Below are 20,574 nucleotides of genomic sequence, written 5' to 3' on the forward strand. Positions count from 1 at the left end.
TTGTCTTGTACCGCCTTTCAACCAATTGCCTCATGGGATTAATACCATGTACACCACCTCCATGGGTTGTTGTCTTTTGAAAATTACATTGAGCTTTCCACTGAGATCACTTCATTCCTTGTGTAGACCATATTGCCAAACTTCCTTGGTTTGTAATGTGCTTTTAAAATGTGTATTTTTGAAGTGTTAGCTTTAACACACATGTTGTAGTTATTGAACTAAATATTGAACTAAGCTTACCATGGTAAGTGTGATAAAACTTGAAGTCCAAGATTCAATCACATCATAAAAAGTAGAGCAAACTCGGTTGCATCCCCCTTCTTAAACTCCATCTTTTGTAGAATTAGTGCCAAATTGTCAATCACAATCCAAACATTTGCCTTCGCCAATCTTGTCTGTCCTCCATTGCTTTAATCAGGAATAGCCATATGTAACTTCTTACATGCCATATTTCACTGGTTGCCAAACTAACAACTTGGTTGCAAATATGACCTTGGCTCCACCAAAGCAAGGCTTGCACGATAAATTTCCACTTGCCCCTGACTTCTTTATATTCTTCTTGATCTGAAATTGCCATTGATGCAATCCAATCTCCAAAAAAACATGTTTTGCTTTTTTACAACAAGCTAGATGCAAGTTCCATCTTGTAAGCAAAACACACATATTGAAAAACAAATTTATGTACCATTCTCACCATAGCAACAAGCTAGATGCAAGTTCCATCTTGTAAGCAAGCTAGATGCAAGTTCCATTTATGTTTTGCTTTTTTACAACAAGCTAGATGCAAGTTCCATCTTGTAAGCAAAACACACATATTGAAAAACAAATTTATGTACCATTCTCACCATAGCATGCAACGTGCAAAAATAAACTCTTGACAAGGGTATGTCGAATATACTTCATCATCTCTTTTCTTCGTGAAGTATATACATGGATACTTTGTTGTTGATCCATTAGATACACCAAACATGCATTTCATAGTTTTCAAATCTCCTACAAGATGCTATTCAAAAGTGTATTCATCGAAATCTTCAATCCAAAGTCTGACTTCATTAAGGACATCCCTAAGATTGAAAAAAATCTCATGGTCTTCTTTTGGGACCTCCAACAATAAATACTACTAAAGATAAATATGTCACATCGGACATCAAGCTCCAGAAACAAAATAATAAAATGTGAGATTACCTCAAATGCAACAAACCACCATATTTTGTTCTCAAATTGTACACTCAAGTAGTTCCGATGCTCTTTAGATATATTTGGATCTAATATTTTGTTCATCAACATCAAACTTACTCTAGATATATTCGGATCTAATATTTTGTTCATCAACATCAAACTTACTCTTCAATCTTCTCACCTTTGACCACTTCTTTGATTTCATCCAACTTCATAACAAATCTTGATACACCACCACACTCTAAGATGGTCATATTATAAAAGTTTACAGTTGTTGATCTAACCTTGCTCACATCCAAGATAAAGTTGTTGAATGCAGTCAACTTGAAGACTATTTCCTCTGAATCAGACTTATAAGTGTATACATAACATAAATGTATACAACTTGAAGACTATTTCCTTTGAATCAAACTTCTAAGTGTATACATAACATAAATGTATAAGCTCTCCAATGAGTTCCACCACCTTTACATTTAATAATCATCGTGCTTTTTCTACATGAAAGGGGTTTTGGAAGAGGTAAACCTCTTTTTTTCTAGGTACAAATTGATATCCTTTATCTAACTTTTTGAAGTCGTTACGTATGATTGAGCACTAATTCATGCTTTATCACATATACCTGGGGCATCATTTACAATGAATATCTTACTAACTTCATGCAAGGAATCCCTTGTTATGTCATCATTCACAAACCTGAATTTAGGACATTCAAGAGAAGATTTAACTATGTGTTTGGCAAGTATCCTTCCAATTGTGCTATCCCTACAACTCATGAATAGTTACTTAATATTTCTTAAAAGAGAACACTACTATCTACACAAAAAATGATGATGAGTTAATAGGAGTATCAAATTTCTTGCATACTCTTAAGTTGTCACACCTCCAACATTAGTTGCTTGACACACTCACGTCGACCCAAAGTAGTGCATTGACTTAGCTTTGTTTGTAGCCTTTGTTGTTTTCTTTCAATTTGAGTTGACAACATAATAAACCACATAAGTATTCTATTTTTCATTCAACACGAAAGATAACACAACATACAAAAAATAAATAAACAATCCACCTTCCAATTAATCAAACTAATAAAGTTATCCTTAATATTGGATACAAATACAAAAATCCCACAACTAGACCCTTCATTTAACACACAGGAAGATCACACGTTATCCCTCATCCATGATATACACTACCATGAATTAAACATGGCTTATCAAGACCATAGATCACCTTGTATTCCATTGCTACACAATTGCATGTAGTGAGAACTCTAGCCACATACATCTGCACTCCATTACCAACACAGGAGAGCACACCATGTGGAGGGTTATATTTCATCACTTCACAAGGGCAAAGAAACCCCACATGATGCAAGCTAGAAAAAGCATGACAAGTGCAGCATTTTTCTTAGGAAGACCAGGCTCTGGGACAGTTGTAATGCTCACACTCTCACCAGAAAACACCATTGAGCTCCATTGTGATGCTGACACTGCCCCCAAAAACAGCATCACTTCTCTTTCATTGCTTTACAAGCCCAAGTGCTTTCCTCCTCTGGATCAACGGATTCTCTTCCCTCACGAATGAACGCCGTGTACATGTCAGTACATCTACATACAAGCTCTTTAAGATTCTGTAACAGAAGAAATTTTGCATCAAATTCATGACTCTGTACCACATACATGTATCCATATCATGCCTTCAGATCACCCAGGTCTTCATTATGATCAACGGATTCTCTTCCCTCACGAATGAACGCCGTGTACATGTCAGTACATCTACATACAAGCTCTTTAAGATTCTAGAACAGAAGAAATTTTGCATCAAATTCATGACTCTGTACCACATACATGTATCCATATCATGCCTTCAGATCACCCAGGTCTTCATTATGATGTTTGGAGATGTACATGCCCATTTTTTGAGTACATCTTCCTGGTACGATATGCAAACCACAAGCATGCAACGACACCGACAAAACACACAGATGCCAATGAGAGCAGCCCAAATTCAAAGCATCTTCTTCCATAGCAAGCATTTTCCTCCACATCATCACCATGTTGCTGCTGATAGTAAATGCTCTCCTTGTCATACAGATATCCCAGTACCTTTGCAGACAGAAGATATGATGCAATAGTTGGCCCTAACCTGCACAATTACAGCTTACACATCATTAGAGGCGAGCATTGGTTTGTTCTCTCCAAATCAAAAACGAAGGAAAAATGAAACTGTTAATGATAAGTGAAAACACACCCAAGAAATTTGTACAAAGTGGCTACTTGTCTTAACCCAAACACTTCAGAAATGATTGTAGGTGCCAGTGTCCAATAAGAGCCATAAGCCAAACCGACTACTGCCGATCCGGCAAAAAGAAATGGTGTGGCTGCAATATCAGACGAGTATGTTACAAATGGTTGGCATTCTCATGGAATAGTTGAAAAAAGGGCTGTAAGCATCTCAAAGACACCTCAATGGTTGCATTTTGAAATTTCACACTTACATCCTGTGGATAGGAGAAGGCAGCAGACACACATAGCTGTCTGAGAAATGAGGAGACAGATGGGCCTTGAGTAGCCAGCACTCATCATAAGATCAGATCCATACCTAAAATCACCAATCAGTCCACATATGTTTCAGAAAAACTCGGGTAGAATCAAACTCGCATGTTTATTATTAAGTACAAGTGAAAATACCAGAAAAGAGGAATATGCCTGTGAAGAAAACAGTGGGTAGCCTGTTAACTGAGACAAGTAGTGGCTCTGTCATTCTGAACTATGGTTTTACCACTCCATGCAGTGATAACCAAAGGTGGAGATGAAATCATGGAACCAAAATAGAGGGAGATGAAAACATGTACTGCTATGCTGATCTCAGTTCTTATGGATGTCATGAAATATGCTAAATGTTCATTATGGATGTCATGGCCATTAGCATGTACGCATCTAGCTGTTCCAATCCACCTTAAGCTATGCTTCTGTGAAGAAGATATGAGATAAAGATATGACATTGCAAATAGTCACATCAATGTCCGTGGCATACACTGCGTAAAGAGGGAGAACCAAGATAATGACATTATGAACAGTGACATTTGTCCTTGTACACTGATTTTCTTGTGGCATAGCCATTGTGTAAAGATTATGACACCGAAAGAGTCCCATGGATGTCCTTGTCAAGTGAACAGAAGTGAAAAGGAGCTAGTAGGCATGTGTTACAAAGATAACAACATTGTGCAACTGACACATTAATGTCATTCTGATACAGCCATTGTTCCAAAGAGGGAAAGCCATGAGGGGGACAAGAAACATGATATGGAGACAGGCTATGAGTGTGTCACAAAGATATCAACATCGACAACAAACAGTCACATCACGTTACATCGATGTCCTTGTATTGGGGTTTCCCTTATTTTGCAGCTTGTCCATCAGGGTGAAGGAGAAGAAGTTAAAGAAAAGCTATGTTTCAAGAAGTTGTGCTCTTCTCCCCTTCTTGGTTTATCCCAGCATAAGCTATTGCTCCATACATGGATGTGTCACAATAGTTGAACAACAATGCAAAAACACCCTGGTCTCTTGATCACATTTCACAATGCTAAAATTTCCTATCAAGATCTTAAGTCTCTTTCCTGAACTGTGAAGAATGGTATCCATAAAAAAGCATTATTCTTTGAGTGATTGCCTCAAAAGTTGATGCTTTTCACATGGACAGAGAAAGACAACAAAAGGGAAACCAACAATTAACATGGCTAATGAAACTCTGCAAAAAAAAGACTATAGGAATAAACATATACCCAGAAACAAGCCGGCCAAAGCAGCTCCATATGCTGATAACGCCCACAAAAGCATCTACAGCATCACTTCTTACTGACTTACCAATCTGCAAACATACAACAGCCTATTTTTAAAGATCAATCTAGTTACAATCTGATGTAGATAATAGAAAATTATCTGTTGTCCATAATTTAAAAAATATATATATCCCTACAAGCCATAGTACCACAAAAGAATTCGTAAGTTTATTACAGCAACCATGACAGCCTCCCTGTAGGGAACTCGCCGAAGGAAGCCGGAGCAGCATTGTGTCAACAGATGGGCATTATTGGGACTCCCTTTTTGGATGCATGGAGAGCAAGGAAAGATCCCACCTGAGAGAGGCCACTGATCCTCAAGTTCCAAGATCTAGAAGCTCGATCAGCATTCCTCACCAAGAGAGCTACCCTTCGAACCACAAAGATCTATCTTAGTGATGATCTCATACCACTCCAGATAGAGCACAGGGAACTTGGGGACAATCCAAGTCATGGAGGCATGAAAGGCAGGAAAGTGGGCCGTATACTGAGACGGTTCTGAAGCCTGATGCAGTCCACCAGCAGGAAACGGAGCAAGAGAAGACAAAACCAGCAGCAAAGCACTTTTCAGTAAATCATTAGAATTCCAGTGCTTACTGTTTGTGACCACGCACAGGCTGGGTAGTTATTGGTTCAAGTCCCATCTGGTCCATATGGAACGGATGGACTCAGCAGGAGGGGTGAGTGCGCCCTCGATGGCCTCGTTGCAACGGACCCACCATATATGCCATGCAGCAATGCTGCAGATGATCTCCCATCTCTGACTAGAGAGCACTTTGTGGATTGGGTTTTCAAGTAGAAGTCTTGGGAATTCCAAGAATTCCTAACTTGAAGTACTGGTGGATTGTATGACTTTCTCACCTTCTGTCACTCCTGCCGTTGCAGATTAAGTGAAAAGGGTAGTGTGTTGGGTCCGGGATCGCCTGTCAGCAGGACACTAGGAAGTGTGCTACTGATAAAAGGGAAATTTACTAACATCATTCATAAACCTCCGTGCCAAGTGGGGGAAGCTTCAAGGAGGTTTGGATCGCATGCATAGAACGACGACAGGCTTTTCTGTGCATGGCGCGTGGGTCTATGATCAAGACAGCGAGATCATTTGGCATTACAGACCACCTGTATGGCTCTTCCCCCCTCCTTGTATGAGGTAGGTTCCCTCCAAGACCGTCCAGCCATGGAGGGAGCTACCCTCCCAGATTCGTACTTTGCCTCTTTGGAGGGTTCTGAGCATGTACATTTAGCATATGGCTTTGATTTTTACCTAATAGAAGGATCTCTATTCTCGAAAAGGACCCCCCCAAAAAAAAAAAAAAAAAAAAAAAAGCAATCCACGTAGCCAACAGCAACTGTGTTCCACACCAACCCAACCTCACCACACCACTCACATTTGGCGATCCTGTTGGGAAACAGCAATCGTCGAAGAGACAATAGCTGATAGAACAAAACAATCGCCAAGCAGGAAGGGATTTAGCAACTGCAGAGCAACAAGCAATTGTCTCTTATTCCAAGCATCAAAGACCCACGAAATTTTCAATATAAATCCCAGACAGAGCAATGAGGAACAAATTAAGGAATTAAGACCAAGACATGAGAGGATTAGATACACATAAAGAAGGGTTTGAAACTGTCCCAGAAGAGATGACAGAAACAAAGAAAGAAAGAGAGCAAGAAAAAGGATCGCACGAGGCACACACCCAAGTGGACTCGAGCTTGCCAGAGCAAGCACGGGAAGCTCCCAGTGCCATGACGGGAAGACCAGAAGCAAGTACGAGCAGGGAGAGTTGAATCCCGGCATCCACATACAGGCATTCAAGAAATGGGGCAGTTTAAAGAAAATGAAAGAAGAGGAGCTGGCAGATCATTTCATGTTTCGGACCACAGGCAATGACAAAGATCTTCTGTATCGGCCAATGAGGTGATAGCTCAAGTGGTGAAGGTGTTTGCCTATGACCAAGACGTCTTAGGTTCAAAACCCCCCTTGGTGCTTCCTTGGCAGCATCGCCTACGGGTGGATAAATAAGCGCTTACGCGCGGCTGTCTACGGACAGTGAAATTTGGTAACTATGGGAGGATCTTGGGCCAAAGGCCAGTATAAAAAAAGATCTTCTGTATTGGCAGTTACAAGAAATCAAACAAGGAAGAAGTTCAGTCATGGAAATCCTTGAAAGGATCAAAGAGCTGTGGGAAGGATGAACACCCCACCCATGGCTAAAGCACAGAGACTATATAAGCCTGCAGGTTTCATAGACAGATTGGATGGAGATGGATCCACAAGCATAGAGATACTCCTTCTAGGTCAAAATCGAAAGTTTTGGTATGATCCATCCACATGCTCCAGAAAGTGCAGCATTGAAGATCTTACATGCATGGCTTGTTTGCAATGCAAAGTTGGACAAAATTTCAAAAAATATCTTACTCCCAAGTTTAATGCCAAAAACTCAAAGTGTACTATATTACTACAAACCTGTGCAAAGTTGTTCATAATGGCCAGACCTGAGCCTGCCCCGCTTGAAACAACGAGGGTGATCAACCTACATGGGGTAAACAACAGGGGTTGCCAAATTTTATGACAACATCTCAAAGGACAGGTATATGTGAGCAATGCAAAGGCACTTACCAAAAGTCAATTCCTAGCAGGCTCTCCCATGCAGAGGGATAATGAAAGTCTGCATCCTCTTGAATTGCTCCTTTAACATAAAAGTCATCTTCTTCTTCTCCTTCTAGGGCTTGGGCTGCATGTTCTGTTGATACACCTTGCACTGATTTCAAGAGAGTGCCCTCCTCATCCAACTCTGATTCTTCCTCTGGATCAGTCTTCAAAACATCTTTATGATGGAGAACAGGATCCAATGCACATACTACAGGCGTCGTCATTCCAAAAGCGGCTTGCAGGCGATCCAGAGGATTGTGAAATAGCTGGCCACACCATAGATAGACATTTCTTTTCAGCAATAAGAAGCCAAAAAGAAAAACAGAAATTGAAGAGATGGAGGTGTTTCAAAAAACTTACAGGAACCAAAAGCATTCCCCCCAAAATAAAAAGCATTGATGTTGCAACGAACTTCTGGGCCAGAGCCTCGAGTTCAAAGGCTTCCTGAATGCACCCAAGAAGGCATGGCCAAAATAAGAGAATAACTATGCGGTAGTCTTCACTGTTTGAGATGCTTAATGAGGTTAAGATCCATTATTTTCTGTTTAAGAAACCAAATCCAAAGTCACCTCCAGGGTCGTAACTCCCATCAGAAAAACTCCGAGTACCACAACAAGTATCTGTTCCCAGTGCAAGGAAGCTTATATTATGATAAATCCCTAGCTCAAACTAAAAGAACACATTTTTTTCCAATGGCATCCACACCTAGCTTTAGACAGGATCTTGAATACTTACAGAAATCAGTTTGAAGCGCTGAATGATATCAGATTGATCTGTTTCTTCCTCATTACAGGTATAAGGTCTGATAAGAAAGGCAAGCCCACAATACACTATGCTTGGAACAACAGTGATGAGTGATATGAAGTTCACAATTTTTGATTGCAGAAAAGCCTCATAAACCTACAAGAAATACACAGAGAATAGGTATATATTAGATTGTCGACCTAGCTGCCATGTACACAGTACGCACCTTAAATGAAAGATTGCCTGATACTTTCTTTTGCAGATAAAACAATGAGCATAAAAATAATATGTATCTCAATTACTTCAATTCACATGTATTTTCCCAGAGTATTGAGGCTTACCGTGACAAAAATCGCTGCGCTTAGCCCCAATTGTGACTTGAGGATGCCAACTGCTGTGCCCTTGTGGCCCTTGAAGCTTTCCAGACTGCATGTAGCAATGGCATCATCATGAAGGAACATGTCAGTAATTTGTTTGATACACAAAAGCACAATCAGGGGAGAAATGAAAGGAAAAAGGATACCAACAAAGCAACATATAAGTGTCCCTACACTGTCATGATGCATGCTGTGTCAACAAAATTGTCTCCACCAGTGGCAACAGCAGAAGAAAGGCAGAGCTACCTTTCCAAGCAAAGATGGAGATAAGGCAAATTTCCAACATAATGAGCATATATGACATTAAATATTGTTATTTCAAAAGGAAGATGGTATGATACAAACCAACCAAAAGGATGCTTTCATTCTTCCAGTAAGAGAAAATAAAATCTGCAGAGAAGTCCATAACCACAGCAAAAAGCATTCAGTCTTGCACCCACTTCATCAAACAAACACAAGAGAGGTGCTTCAGTAACACGAAATGCTTGCAACATAACATTGTATAGATTGGCTTTTAGTCAGATTGCTTTCTCAAAAGTTAACACGAACCACGCTGTAGCCAAAGAAATGCATAAGCGCTCCAATAAACACTGACACCCATGGTGGAAAGAGAAAATAGCATAAGCCTGACACTATGCCAAAAACAGAACCAAAATCCTTGGCAGCTCCTAGATCATCAGTGCGCTCCTGACTGTAGTGAAGCTGCTTCTTGATGAACTCACTGTAAACAGCATATGTGTAGGTCAACCCATTGCATCCCTATTGCAAACACAAAGGTAGCTGTCAGCCATCGCCCAAGGTTTAAGATCGATGACAAAAAAATGCTCACAACTATGCACACAATCAAAAACTAGTTTAGCTATAGCATTGTAGCCAGAGAGATACCATCATTATCATGGCTGCTGAAAGGCCCATCCATTGATTGATTTGTGGCCACCACCGCCTGTTGTTGGTGTATGAGTTCTTGCTTGGTTCTGCAGAAAGACCCATCTTAATTACAGACCAAGCATTCTGTGATAACCCTTTTCTTATCTCCATAGAAACAGTAGGGGACAAACCTTTCTTAACATGATGGAATAAGGATGCCATTGGCCCCCCTTCAGTGACTCTTCTACGACCTGTAACTTGACTCTTCTACAACCTGTAACTCGCTCGTCTCATAATTTTAAAGACCTCTACACCTGTTGAAGCACGTTAGCATAGCAATCAGCTTCACCATCACATTGACAAATCCGAATCTATGACATTTCACAGGCACCCTTTGCAAACAATAAGCAGGTTGCATCCTTCTTCATGACACGGTAGAATCTTATTGACACCTATGCTTTCAAGGAAAGAACATTCTCATGCTTTCTCTCATGTTTTTTTGTCCATGATTTTGTGACTTCTTGGACACATTGTAACACATTTGGTCTCAGACCCTTTGGTCTTTTGTAGATGTTTATAGAACTCTCTCTCTCTCTCTCTCTCTCTGTGGAGAGCGATCGAGAGGGTACAGATTCTACTGTTTTCCAGGCTCATCAGAGCCAAGCCTTCGGTACCCCACCACATTTTACTGGCAGAGTTTGGAGCCTCACCATTGGTCCTCGATGCAGCCTTCCAGACTATCATATACCCCCAGCGGATCCTCAGATTTGGAGACACAGTAGAGGGTCGCACCCGGCTTCCATGGCTTGCTTTGACTTCATCCCAGGCTCTGGGCAGATGCAGGTACTCAAAGATGCTGGTTCCATAGACTCCGTACATGGTTTCACTCGCTTGGCCTAGACCTAGACAGGCTTCCGCCATTCAGATACAGTCTCGATGCTCCTCACTTATACTTATCACGACACCAGATCAATCAGGTCATTCGTGCGGACCTGCTCTAGCTCTACACATTCCGTACATGGATCCTCCCCACACGTTTGCCTGTGAAGATGGCTGCATACCGCAGTCATTTTCTCAAGATCTCGGATGAGGGTTTCATTGAGCCTCTAGGGTACACGGGGATATATCTCTCGCATGCACTCAATATCTCTCTTGGACAGCTTAGAGTTTCATCCCACAGATTGGAGATTGAGGCAGGCAGGATGAGACGGACGAGGAGAGGCAGGAGAGTCAGCAGACAGGACCGGACATGCTCCATATGGGACATGGGCGAGGTTGAGACAGAGGAGTACTTCTTATGCAGATGCCCAACGTACTATGAGCTCCGGGGGGAGGTTTCATTGTCTCTTTAGAGATGGCTTTGACCCTATTTCCAAGGTCATTGACTATGAGGATCAGAGATGCCTAGCTCTATTCATCAGAGAGGCTTTCACTTTCAGAGACAGGAGACTTAGACAGATGCAGGGCTTTCACTTTCAGAGACAGGAGACTTAGACAGATGCAGGGCCACCAGACTCGCGATGCGCGAGAGACCCAGGAGCCAGACAACCCACCAGACCACACTGAGACTCACAGGGAGGATCCACACATTCCGGACCCGACATGGTTGCAGAGACCATTGTTGTACCCACGAGGATGAACATATGAGATGATTGAGCAGAGATGCATAGAGCACCTACATAGAGGCCACTACAAGAGACTGGTCTCATGACACCAGAGGACATTGGCATTCAGACAGAGACACCTCGGGGGGGACCCTCCATTGTCGCCTACGGATCGCGGGCTCTCGAGGGACCAGATTATCCACTTGATCCAGGGAGGAGAGGTGGAGGGGCACGACTTCTTCTACTATTATGGTGCACCTGACGAGGGGGCCCAGCCCTCATGAGTACCTATATGGCATGACATGCTTCTCATGATGTACACTTATAGCATGCTCCATAGCTTTTTTATTTTCATTTCAGTTTCAGTTCTAGTTTCAGACATTTCAGTTTCATTATGCTTTCCGATGAGGCTCCCAAGCGCATCGACTTATGTATTCATGTATGTTCGACATGTGTCTCATGGACCCGTTATGGTCCTTCGAAGACAATAATAAAATTTCATTTCATTTCATTTCTCACACATACACACACCCACAAACAATGTAACATGCGGAAGCTTGGGGGGGATCGGTAACTTCAATGCTTAGAAATCAGCACAAGACGAGAATAACGCACAAAACTGAAAATAGATCAACAGAAAATAGAGAGAGAGAGAGAGAGAGAGAGAGAGAGAGAGCAGAGGACATAGTATTGGGTCCCGAATACGCTCTGTAGGGCCCCCACCGCGAATGGTGTATTTGCTTTTCTTAGAATGATGCAAAATCTGAAATAAAAGACTAAACCTGAACCTTCTTGGCTGAGATAGATCTCTGTTTGACCTTCAATCCTTCACCCTTGCGTTAGCTTCTCCCTTGGCTGTTCTGGCCCTTGAGTAGCTTCAGCACCTTGTGAATTACGAGTTGGGATGGACTGAATTACGCCTTGGGTTTATATACCCCTTTCCTAGACCTGCTCGGCTGGTTATCTGGGGTCGGTTAGCTTAGCTGAAAAAGACCCACGACTAGTGAAAATAACATTTTAATGCTATTAAAGCCAACGTTTTCACACTGGCCATGGGCTGGCCCAAAGGCCCTGTCGGCTGCCTGGCCAAGCCCCTTGGGCTGTCTGACAGCCTGCCCAGCCCATACTAGGGCTGGTGGACAAGGCCTGGGGCCTTCCTGGCCCCCTTGGGGTGGCCCATAGCCTTCCCCATGCCCATACCACAGTCGTCTGACATTTGGTCGCAAACCAAACACACAAAGCAATTGACATCATTCCAGAGGGAGACTCACAACGCGGACTGGCACTGCTTCATGTGCAAGACAATGCACACCTGACCTTGGACGAATGGAGTGGTACCATGGCTGACTCGTCCTGGACTGGGCTCACATGGGACCAGTTTTCCACTCCAGGTCCTGCACCTTCTTGTTCAGATATGTCGTGGCATCCAAGTGTGGGATGCACATGACATCCCCTTTTGCTTAACTTGACGGAAGCTGCATAGCCTCCAAATAGTCCGTCAAATAAAGCCGGATAGTCATCGAAGAACTCTTTCTGAAGCCATACCGCTTCGTGGGTTCCTCGGTCCTGAAACTTTGTGAGGAACTGTCTTTGTCTTGGCCTGAGCCATGCTTGAAGCGGTGCAAAAGGATCTCTTCTGGAACCATCACTTCAGCTTCATCAATGATATCTAGTTCCACTTCATCTTTCACTTCTGAAGGAATCGGACCTACATATGGCTTTAACCAAAAAGTCTAAATCCTAAGTTGATATGAAAAAAGAAAACTCAAGTCTGAAATACACAAAGTAAAGCATGCTGATAGATGCAATCATGCATGACAAACAGTAAACTAGAGGAGCTTGATAGCCCCAAAGACTAGAGTCCTCAATTTGGAGTCTGGGCACTCAATCCTCAACATCCTCGATGTCCTCATCAGTAGCCTCCTCAGTAAACTCAACATCACTCTCAGAAGAGGACGGTGCTGCCTCAACTGCCGCAATCGTCTCAATTGCTGCACTAGTACTAGCAACTCCTAATAATGCTCGTGTGGCATGAGCAGGTGCCATCAACTCCTCATACAACATGGCATATATATCGCGCTCCTCTTGAGGAATCTTTGGGACGTCTTTCATCTTCTCAATGACCTGGCGAGGCTCTATCGGATTGCCAGGCTGCTCAATAAGGCAGAGATTGCAATGGTAATACACCAACCGCTCCCACTAAGTAATACACAATCTGTTCCTCTTCTTTGTATGAAAGCAGGCCCACGTGCTCCAATTCCTCTCACAAGTACCCGAACAGCTTTTGTGAGAGGACTCGAATGGCGAGGCATTTCTACCATTAAAATGCAGAAACTTTATAAGTATAATCATCATTGATCAATGTAATAAGTACATGTTATAATTTATAAGTTGAAATAACAGTCTTGTCTTTTAGAGTTGTACTCACCAAGTGAGGGCTATTGATCCCATACTTCTCCCACCATGAGACTGGCTGAAGCTGTGTCTCTTGCATGCATGCAATCTGCCTACCAAATGCATGGATGGCATTCCAACATAGCAGCTATAAAACGCGTTTTTTATAAAAAATACTCGACGGGACGTTTTTTTGGATAAAAAACGTCCTTTTGAAAAAAAACGTGAGGTTTTTTTTTTAATTAAAAAATTTGCCAGGCTAACGTTTAACGTTATGCCTGGGCTTTTTTGGGATCCGCGTGCGCTCTGGTGCGCTCTGTTGCTTCCCGAACCTGCACGCCCAAGTTCCAACCTCACACGGTACGGTACTCTCTCTCTCTCTCTCTCTCTCTCTCTCTCTCTCTCTCATCTCTGCTCGTTCGCCCCGGCTCGCCGCTCCCCCTCTCTCCCTTCGTTCACCCCTGCTCGCCGCTCCCCCTCTCTCCCCCTCTCTCCCTTCGTTCGCATCCTCGTTGTGCTGGTCGCGCCTCTTTCCCCATCGACCCTTGCTCAGGTCCCCAAGGCAGCAACATAACTCTCTCTCTCTCTCTCTCTCTCTCTCTCTCTCTCTCTCTCGATTGAAGATTCTCTCTATATTGAGTCTTGACTCTTACATTCTCTCTCTCTCTCTCTCTCTCTCTCTCTCTCTCTCTCTCTCTCTCTCTCTCGTTTTAAACGTTCATAAGTTCATAAGTTATAACTCCAGTCTTGAGTCTTAAAGTTCAACACTTCAAGTTTCAACTTTAAACATGTATGTGACATGTCTCGACCAAATGTAATTAAACTAGTGTTTTTTATTTTAAAAAAAACGGCGTTTTTTATTTTGGCCCCGCGAAAAAGACGTATAATACGCGTATTATACTTTGCCGTATTATATGTCCCGTCCCGTACCTGGCTGCTATGCATTCCAATACACTAGCCGCTCATCCTCCAAGCGTCTCATGAGCTCCACGTCTCCTCCTATCCATTTCTAAATGTAATCTTGCCATCCATCTTCCAGCTCTTCATTAACATACTGTGCCTCACTCTGCCAGAGAGGGTGCAATATGTGGGCAACCGCGTGGATTGGTGTATGGAGCCAATCCCACCGATCGTTTTCCAAACCCGTCGAATGTTCTCAACCCTGAAAATTAGCCATGAATGATCAAAGCCCTTAGCTAAAGCCTATGATACAAGTTACAACAAGAAGGCAACTAGTTGGAAGTTCAAAGTTCAAGCTTGGCATGTTGAGTACCTCATCTATCAAGAGAGTGCATCGGTTAAGAGCCTCTCCAATCCAGTCCATGAACTCGTACAAGAGTCCAAGAGTGCTGCCCTCCATGTCAGTGATGTAAAGAACACTATAGATTGGTTGAAGAGCGCTCGACAAAGCCTCTGCCTCCTTCCACCAACCTTCTTGCATCACTTTGCGTGCAAAAGCAATTGCCTTCGGGTGCTCATGCTCCTCCCAGCTCATCCACTCTCAGCAGACCACTGTGCGCATGAGTCCGTGTCCGACTCTCACTACCCTCTCAACCACAATGAACATATATGCAAACCTGGTTTGTGAGGGCTTCAGAAGCTCAAGGTCACTATTGGCACGATACATTGCCAAGACCTTAGGCCTCTTGGTAACAAACTTCACCAAGCTACTCGCAGTGTCAAAGATGTCAGCAATCCATCTAATCTTTGAAAGATCTTCAATGAGCAAGTCTAGGCTATGGGATGCACATGGAGTCCATACAATCTGCAGGAACCAATCCTCTAGCATCCGTCCCATAGAGACACCGTTGTTACCATTGCCAGTGACCACCTGCACTATGTTTTGTGGGCCTATCTCCATGATAGCCTCTTGGAGGTGTGACCATATAAACTCTCCTATCACCACTATCCCAGGCACAAATGTATCAATGGCACACAAAAACATAGTGCCCTTGCAAGAGGACACAAAACACATTCCTCTTGCATATTTCCGACCACCCATCACATAACACTGTGCAACCATACTTGGTCCAAGTGGCTTTTGTTAGCACATTCATCCCTAGTTTCTGCCCATGTCTGGTGTCCTTTTGGTCCCTTTTGCATGGCCCTTGAGTGTGGGCTGGCCACCCTTATTTTATATATTTTTCTGGGATTTTTCCCAGCCGGCCAGCTTCTGCAGTTCTAGTCGGCCAGCTCTCCCCACCTATAAATAGGTGGGCTGGCCTCTCACTTTTTCATCTTGCCTAGTCTATCTTTTGCTCCCTCACTTATGAGACTACTTCTGTCTCTTGCTTGGGACTGTATCACTTCAGTATATTCAGCATAGTTGCTCCATATCTCTCTCTCTCTTGCACTCTCTACTCAGCACCTAGTGCTTATTTGCTTCCGCTCTGTGCACTCTTTCATGGTATCATCGCTCCCGGTTCAGCGATTCCGTCTGCTGCCTCAGATTCAGCCCTATCTACAGCCCCTTCACCTCTGCATTTTTCTCAGATTTGCAGCCCTTCGGATGCTGCGTTTTCTGGACAGTTGCTGCTGATTGCTCTCCCTTCACTTTGGCTTCATCGCTTACAGCCTGAATGTATTTTCTCATCAGCGTTTTCTTTCTTTTTGGAGTTTGGAACTAGGCGGCCTGTTTTTTCAGGACAGTAGCCCCTCCTTGGCTGTGTTTTCCTCTCCAGTGGACATTCCCTTTTGCAGAGGGGGTTTTGTGGTGGTTCTGGCTTTGGTGGCAACCTTGGTACCTGTGGTGGACACTTCTTCTTTTGAGATTGTGCGTTTTTTTTCTTGAGGAGAGCCCAAGCTACAGTCCTAGTTGATGCCTTTCCCTCTTGCACCCTCTTACAGTATATTCCCAAGCCTTGTGTGGCTGCCTTTTCTCTCTATATCAAATCTACATTTTTTGTTTCCCTCTTCTGGTGGCCTCAAGGTTGGAGGTACAGTCGACAGAATCTTATGCCTTTTTTGCTACACGAGGATTTTTCGGGTGCTGTCCAACCTCTTAGGACTGCGTTTTGGTGGGAGGAAGGGACCTACATCAGCGTTTTCTGATTTGGACAGTTTTTTTATCTTATGAGGTTTGGTCTTATTGATTGGATCGATGATGACAACTTCAGATTTGGCTCCTGTGCCACTTTCTTGTTATTTCCTAGATGAGACAGACAAGTTGGATGGTGGTAACTTTCAGTCATGGAAGTTGCAGGTTACTTCTATTCTCAGGGAGTATGGTTTGATGGAGTTTCTCTCGTACAAGAATCGGTGCGTGCTGGACCTTGCCTCTGCGGAGGATCTGTGTCGGTGGAGAAAGACTGACGGACAGATCTATGCCTTTCTCCTCCTAAATTGTCAGGATTCGGTTCTCCGACACTTCATCTATGCTCTTGATGATGCTTCTACTTTCTATGTGTGGCAATTGCTTTGTGACCTATATGGTGATGCCAGTGTGATCGGCAGATGGTTTCTGCTTCTAGGTGCTATGCAGCCAGTGATCTTATGGATACTTCTTTTGGAGATGTTCCTGTAGTAGCGAAGGATAGTGGGCTAGTTTTGCTCACTGCATCTGAGGAGTTTGTTTCTCCTGTTGCCTTGCCTTTAGTTTCTGTGCATACTTCTCCTTGCCAGGATGATATCTCTGGTAATGTTTTTGAGGAAGACAGTGGGCTATCTTTGCTCACAGCTTCTAAGGGGGATTTGTCTCCCATTGCTTCGCCTCTGACTCTTTCTTCATCAACCAGTGACCAGGATGTGTTGCTGGTCCCTTTGCCTTCTATGGAGGAGCCTGCTTCTACGCTGTGTGATGCTATTGAGGAGGCAACTACTACTTCAGTTACCGCTACTGTGAATGTTCTCTGTGTGAGGATTCTGGATTGTGGTCAGGTGTTTCCATGATCATGCTGCATGCATGGGGCACAGTGGTACTTCCAGGGTTTGAAGAATTGGGATTTGGATTTGGTTGGGCCTGTGGAGTCCCGACATTAGTTTTGAAGTGTGATCCCTTGTGTACAGGACACCACAACCCACATGATGGAGGATGCTCTGTAGATAAGCTACAGGCTTCGACCATTTCGACACATAAGAGCAGACTCCATTAAGTACACATGGAGAGCTTCAGATATGCAGAATTTGTGACCCAAAAAAGGGGCCAGCTCCACAAAGGTGAGGCAGAGGAACATGACTGTTTAAGATCACTTTGCTATACATTGAGTATAAGGAGGAGGGCATTCTGCCTGCACGAGATCCAACAAATCCGACAACACCAAGACCATAATTCTTTGCGATTCATACAACCATTCATTCAAACCCAGCATGACCTTCCATAAGAAACATGGTACAACATGAGATTACTCACATACCTTCAGGCAGTCCATGTTATCACCCATACATGCTATGAGCTCCCTTCCAGTTTTTTGAGAGCCAAATCCAAACAGTGGGTGCAGAAAGCTAGCATACTGTGTTGGCCATGATCTCAACACAGTAGTGGCAAAATCTTGAATTGCAGAGCTTGAACTCGCAGATCTGAAAACCAGATAGAGCTAAGCAGACTAACGGCAAACAGAACTACAGAATGACCTACATACTGTTTGCCTCAACGAATTCTCAAATGGGTACCTAAGAGAGAGAGAGAGAAAGAATGTGATGAGGGTTGCCGGATGAATCGTAACAGTGCCGAGTGGATTAGTAGATGAGCTTAGTTTAACGAAGGTAATTATACAGGATTAACTCCACGTGAGAAATTACATGCACACGGTGGTGAGAAGCGAATCACTCCGCTTTGACTTTTCTACTTCCGAAATTGCAGAGTCCGTACTTTTATAGTAGGAACGTCTTACTCTACAGGGCTGTAAAGTGAGGTGTCGTGTATTACGTGACTTCGACTTCGTTGCATTAAACATAATTTCGGGGAGGATCTCTCATTTGGGAAGGGTTTGTAGTGTAATTTTCTATGTTGGCATTTGGGAAGGGAGGATCTCTCATTTGGGAAGGGTTTGTAGTGTAATTTTCTATGTTGGCATTTGTGGGAATTCAATGTTGCTTTTAATTTTAAGGGTTGAAATTTATACATTTTAGTTATTACAATTTCTAGTGATTTTCAAGTGTAAATCCCAGTTAAGCCTCACCATTGCCTTTAATTTTAAGGGTTGAAAAAAACAATTTTCTTGAAGATAGTTTTTCACACGCATCCAAATGATGTTTGAGCCTCTTCACACAGACCACCAACCCCCAACTAGATGTTGCCAAGCAAAGGGAAGATTTTAGCTGCTCCCTTGTGTCCTAAAAGTTGTAAACACTCATCATAAGCTAGCCATTCACATCACTTTTTTTTATGCTTTGTCCACATGCTCATCTAGACATATTGCCCCTCTATTAATCTTGGTGGTGTCAGGACGCTAGGCAATGGGCATTATTGCTCGTCTCAACAGTCTTCCCGCGCATCGCCAAATCACCTTATACTTTTTTGATGGGGGCATGTATATCTCAAAAACCTCTTATGCTATCTTCCCAAGGCCCAATAACTAGGTCATGGGACACGTAATGATCATTACTATGGCCATGCCTGTGAATACATATGCCCCTTTTAGCACAATTACAAACTCCATATACTCGAGCCATGGAAAGAGTACCTTACTACATGTGAGAATGCTACAAGTGAGAGTGTCTTGCTAGTAGTTAGATAGTTGAATGATTTGCAAACACAATGTGACTTGAAAGACTAAAATTAGAAGGCATTTTTTTTAAGACCTTGACCTTCATTTAGGCATTTTAGAAGCCTTTTTTTTTAAAGAATCTTTTTTCAACTAACAATTGAAATAGTTATTAGCCTTTAAATTTCAGCATCAAGTGGCATGAGTATGGAAATAACAACCTAAGTGATCAAGGCTTAGGGCGCAACGATGTTCTTGTCCAAGAACTGAGTGCTTAGGTTGTGTAGTTGACCAATTTGTGAGTAAAATTGATTCTGTGAAAACATAGATAGAGTTCTTTGTGTCAATAGGTGGGCAAAGACATTTACATGCATGTGTGGGCAAGGTTGTTTGGGATAATGGAAAAAAAAAACAAAATATAAGTGTTGATCATTACATCGCTCTTTAATACCTCCCTTGTTGATTATCATTTAAGCTCCACTTTTGAACAAGACAATTAGGTTAATACTATAGAGATTGTGTATTTGTGTAAAAGTTACAATCTCATGCAACTACGCAAAGTTGCATGACCATGAGCAATAGGTTTATGGTAGTGCATAAACTAATTTATCATCCCACTTCAGGCTCATCCACATATGGTTGATACTATAGAGATTGTATATTTATGTAAAAGTTGCAATCTCTTGCAACCACACAAACTCCAAGACCACGACCAATAAGTTTATGGTTGTGTATTAATTAATTCAACATCCAGCTTCAATAGCTCTTGTGCTCCACTCTTCTCCATCCTTTACAATCCATAAAAAATGGTTGAGATCATCACATGAGGCTCTTTTTATCATCATAAAATCCATCAATTCCTTTCACTTTTCAATCATGACTTTATTTTAAGGTATATGCCACAAGCATAGCCTTGTGAAAATCTTTGTTTTGTCCATTAATGTTTCCTTATAAAATGATGATTACAAACACATTGCTAGGGATAAGGTCATGTGTGAAAATGTGGTGGAGATCATTACTTGGGCACGTAAAAGGAGGGAGCTTGGTATTGGAGTGTTGAAGGCTTTCTCCCTCATACAAATTGAAAGAGATTCCAAGTTATGAGTGAAGTGGGTAGAGCTACTCCTTAATTATGCTAGTTGTTTATAAGAAGTGGACTCAGTATAAAACTTGTGATATATAAGCAACATACTTCTTAAGATCGCACACTAGCACTTCATGTGATTGCATTCTCTTGATGAAATTCCCATATTTGAGACTAGAGTCTCTAACTACAATT

At 42.5% G+C, this 20,574-nt stretch overlaps 1 protein-coding gene across 4 annotated transcripts; it reads right to left on the bottom strand.

Moving 5' to 3' along the window:
* Nucleotides 1–2,229: 2,229 nt before the first annotated feature.
* On the bottom strand, nucleotides 2,230–18,437 carry LOC147637780 (protein NUCLEAR FUSION DEFECTIVE 4-like). 4 transcript variants are annotated; one of them, XR_015266089.1, is made up of 17 exons: nucleotides 18,006–18,404; nucleotides 9,847–9,969; nucleotides 9,674–9,762; nucleotides 9,338–9,547; nucleotides 9,134–9,178; nucleotides 8,963–9,030; nucleotides 8,753–8,837; nucleotides 8,403–8,567; nucleotides 8,237–8,287; nucleotides 8,028–8,111; nucleotides 7,635–7,933; nucleotides 7,482–7,548; nucleotides 4,961–5,046; nucleotides 3,674–3,777; nucleotides 3,427–3,556; nucleotides 2,856–3,321; nucleotides 2,230–2,744 (listed from the first exon to the last, which is right to left on the bottom strand). XR_015266089.1 is itself a non-coding variant. In XM_086799612.1 (17 exons), exons 2-16 carry the CDS (start codon nucleotides 9,875–9,877, stop codon nucleotides 3,063–3,065), a joined length of 1,773 nt encoding a protein of 590 aa, XP_086655738.1. In that variant the 5' UTR covers nucleotides 9,878–9,969; nucleotides 18,006–18,404; the 3' UTR covers nucleotides 2,645–2,744; nucleotides 3,024–3,062. The 4 variants fall into 4 exon arrangements, 3 of the variants coding, with proteins under 3 accessions (XP_086655737.1, XP_086655736.1, XP_086655738.1); XM_086799612.1 differs by having other exon boundaries at nucleotides 2,645–2,744; nucleotides 3,024–3,321; XM_086799611.1 differs by having other exon boundaries at nucleotides 2,230–3,321; nucleotides 18,035–18,437.
* Between the last annotated feature and the right edge of the window lie 2,137 nt (nucleotides 18,438–20,574).

Source organism: Cibotium barometz, chromosome 6 (assembly GCF_041138505.1).
Source record: "Cibotium barometz isolate CiBa-2024 chromosome 6, ASM4113850v1, whole genome shotgun sequence".
Taxonomy (NCBI): domain Eukaryota; kingdom Viridiplantae; phylum Streptophyta; class Polypodiopsida; order Cyatheales; family Cibotiaceae; genus Cibotium; species Cibotium barometz.

Excerpts from the sequence above, each read along its gene's own strand:
- LOC147637780 (XM_086799611.1), bottom strand. The coding sequence starts at position 9,877 with ATGGCATCCTTATTCCATCATGTTAAGAAAG. Across the intron at positions 8,112-8,236 it reads TGGGAGTTACGACCCTGGAG|GAAGCCTTTGAACTCGAGGC; the intron begins GTGACTTTGGAT and ends GGGTGCATTCAG. Across the intron at positions 3,322-3,426 it reads ACTTTGTACAAATTTCTTGG|GTTAGGGCCAACTATTGCAT; the intron begins GTGTGTTTTCAC and ends GTAATTGTGCAG.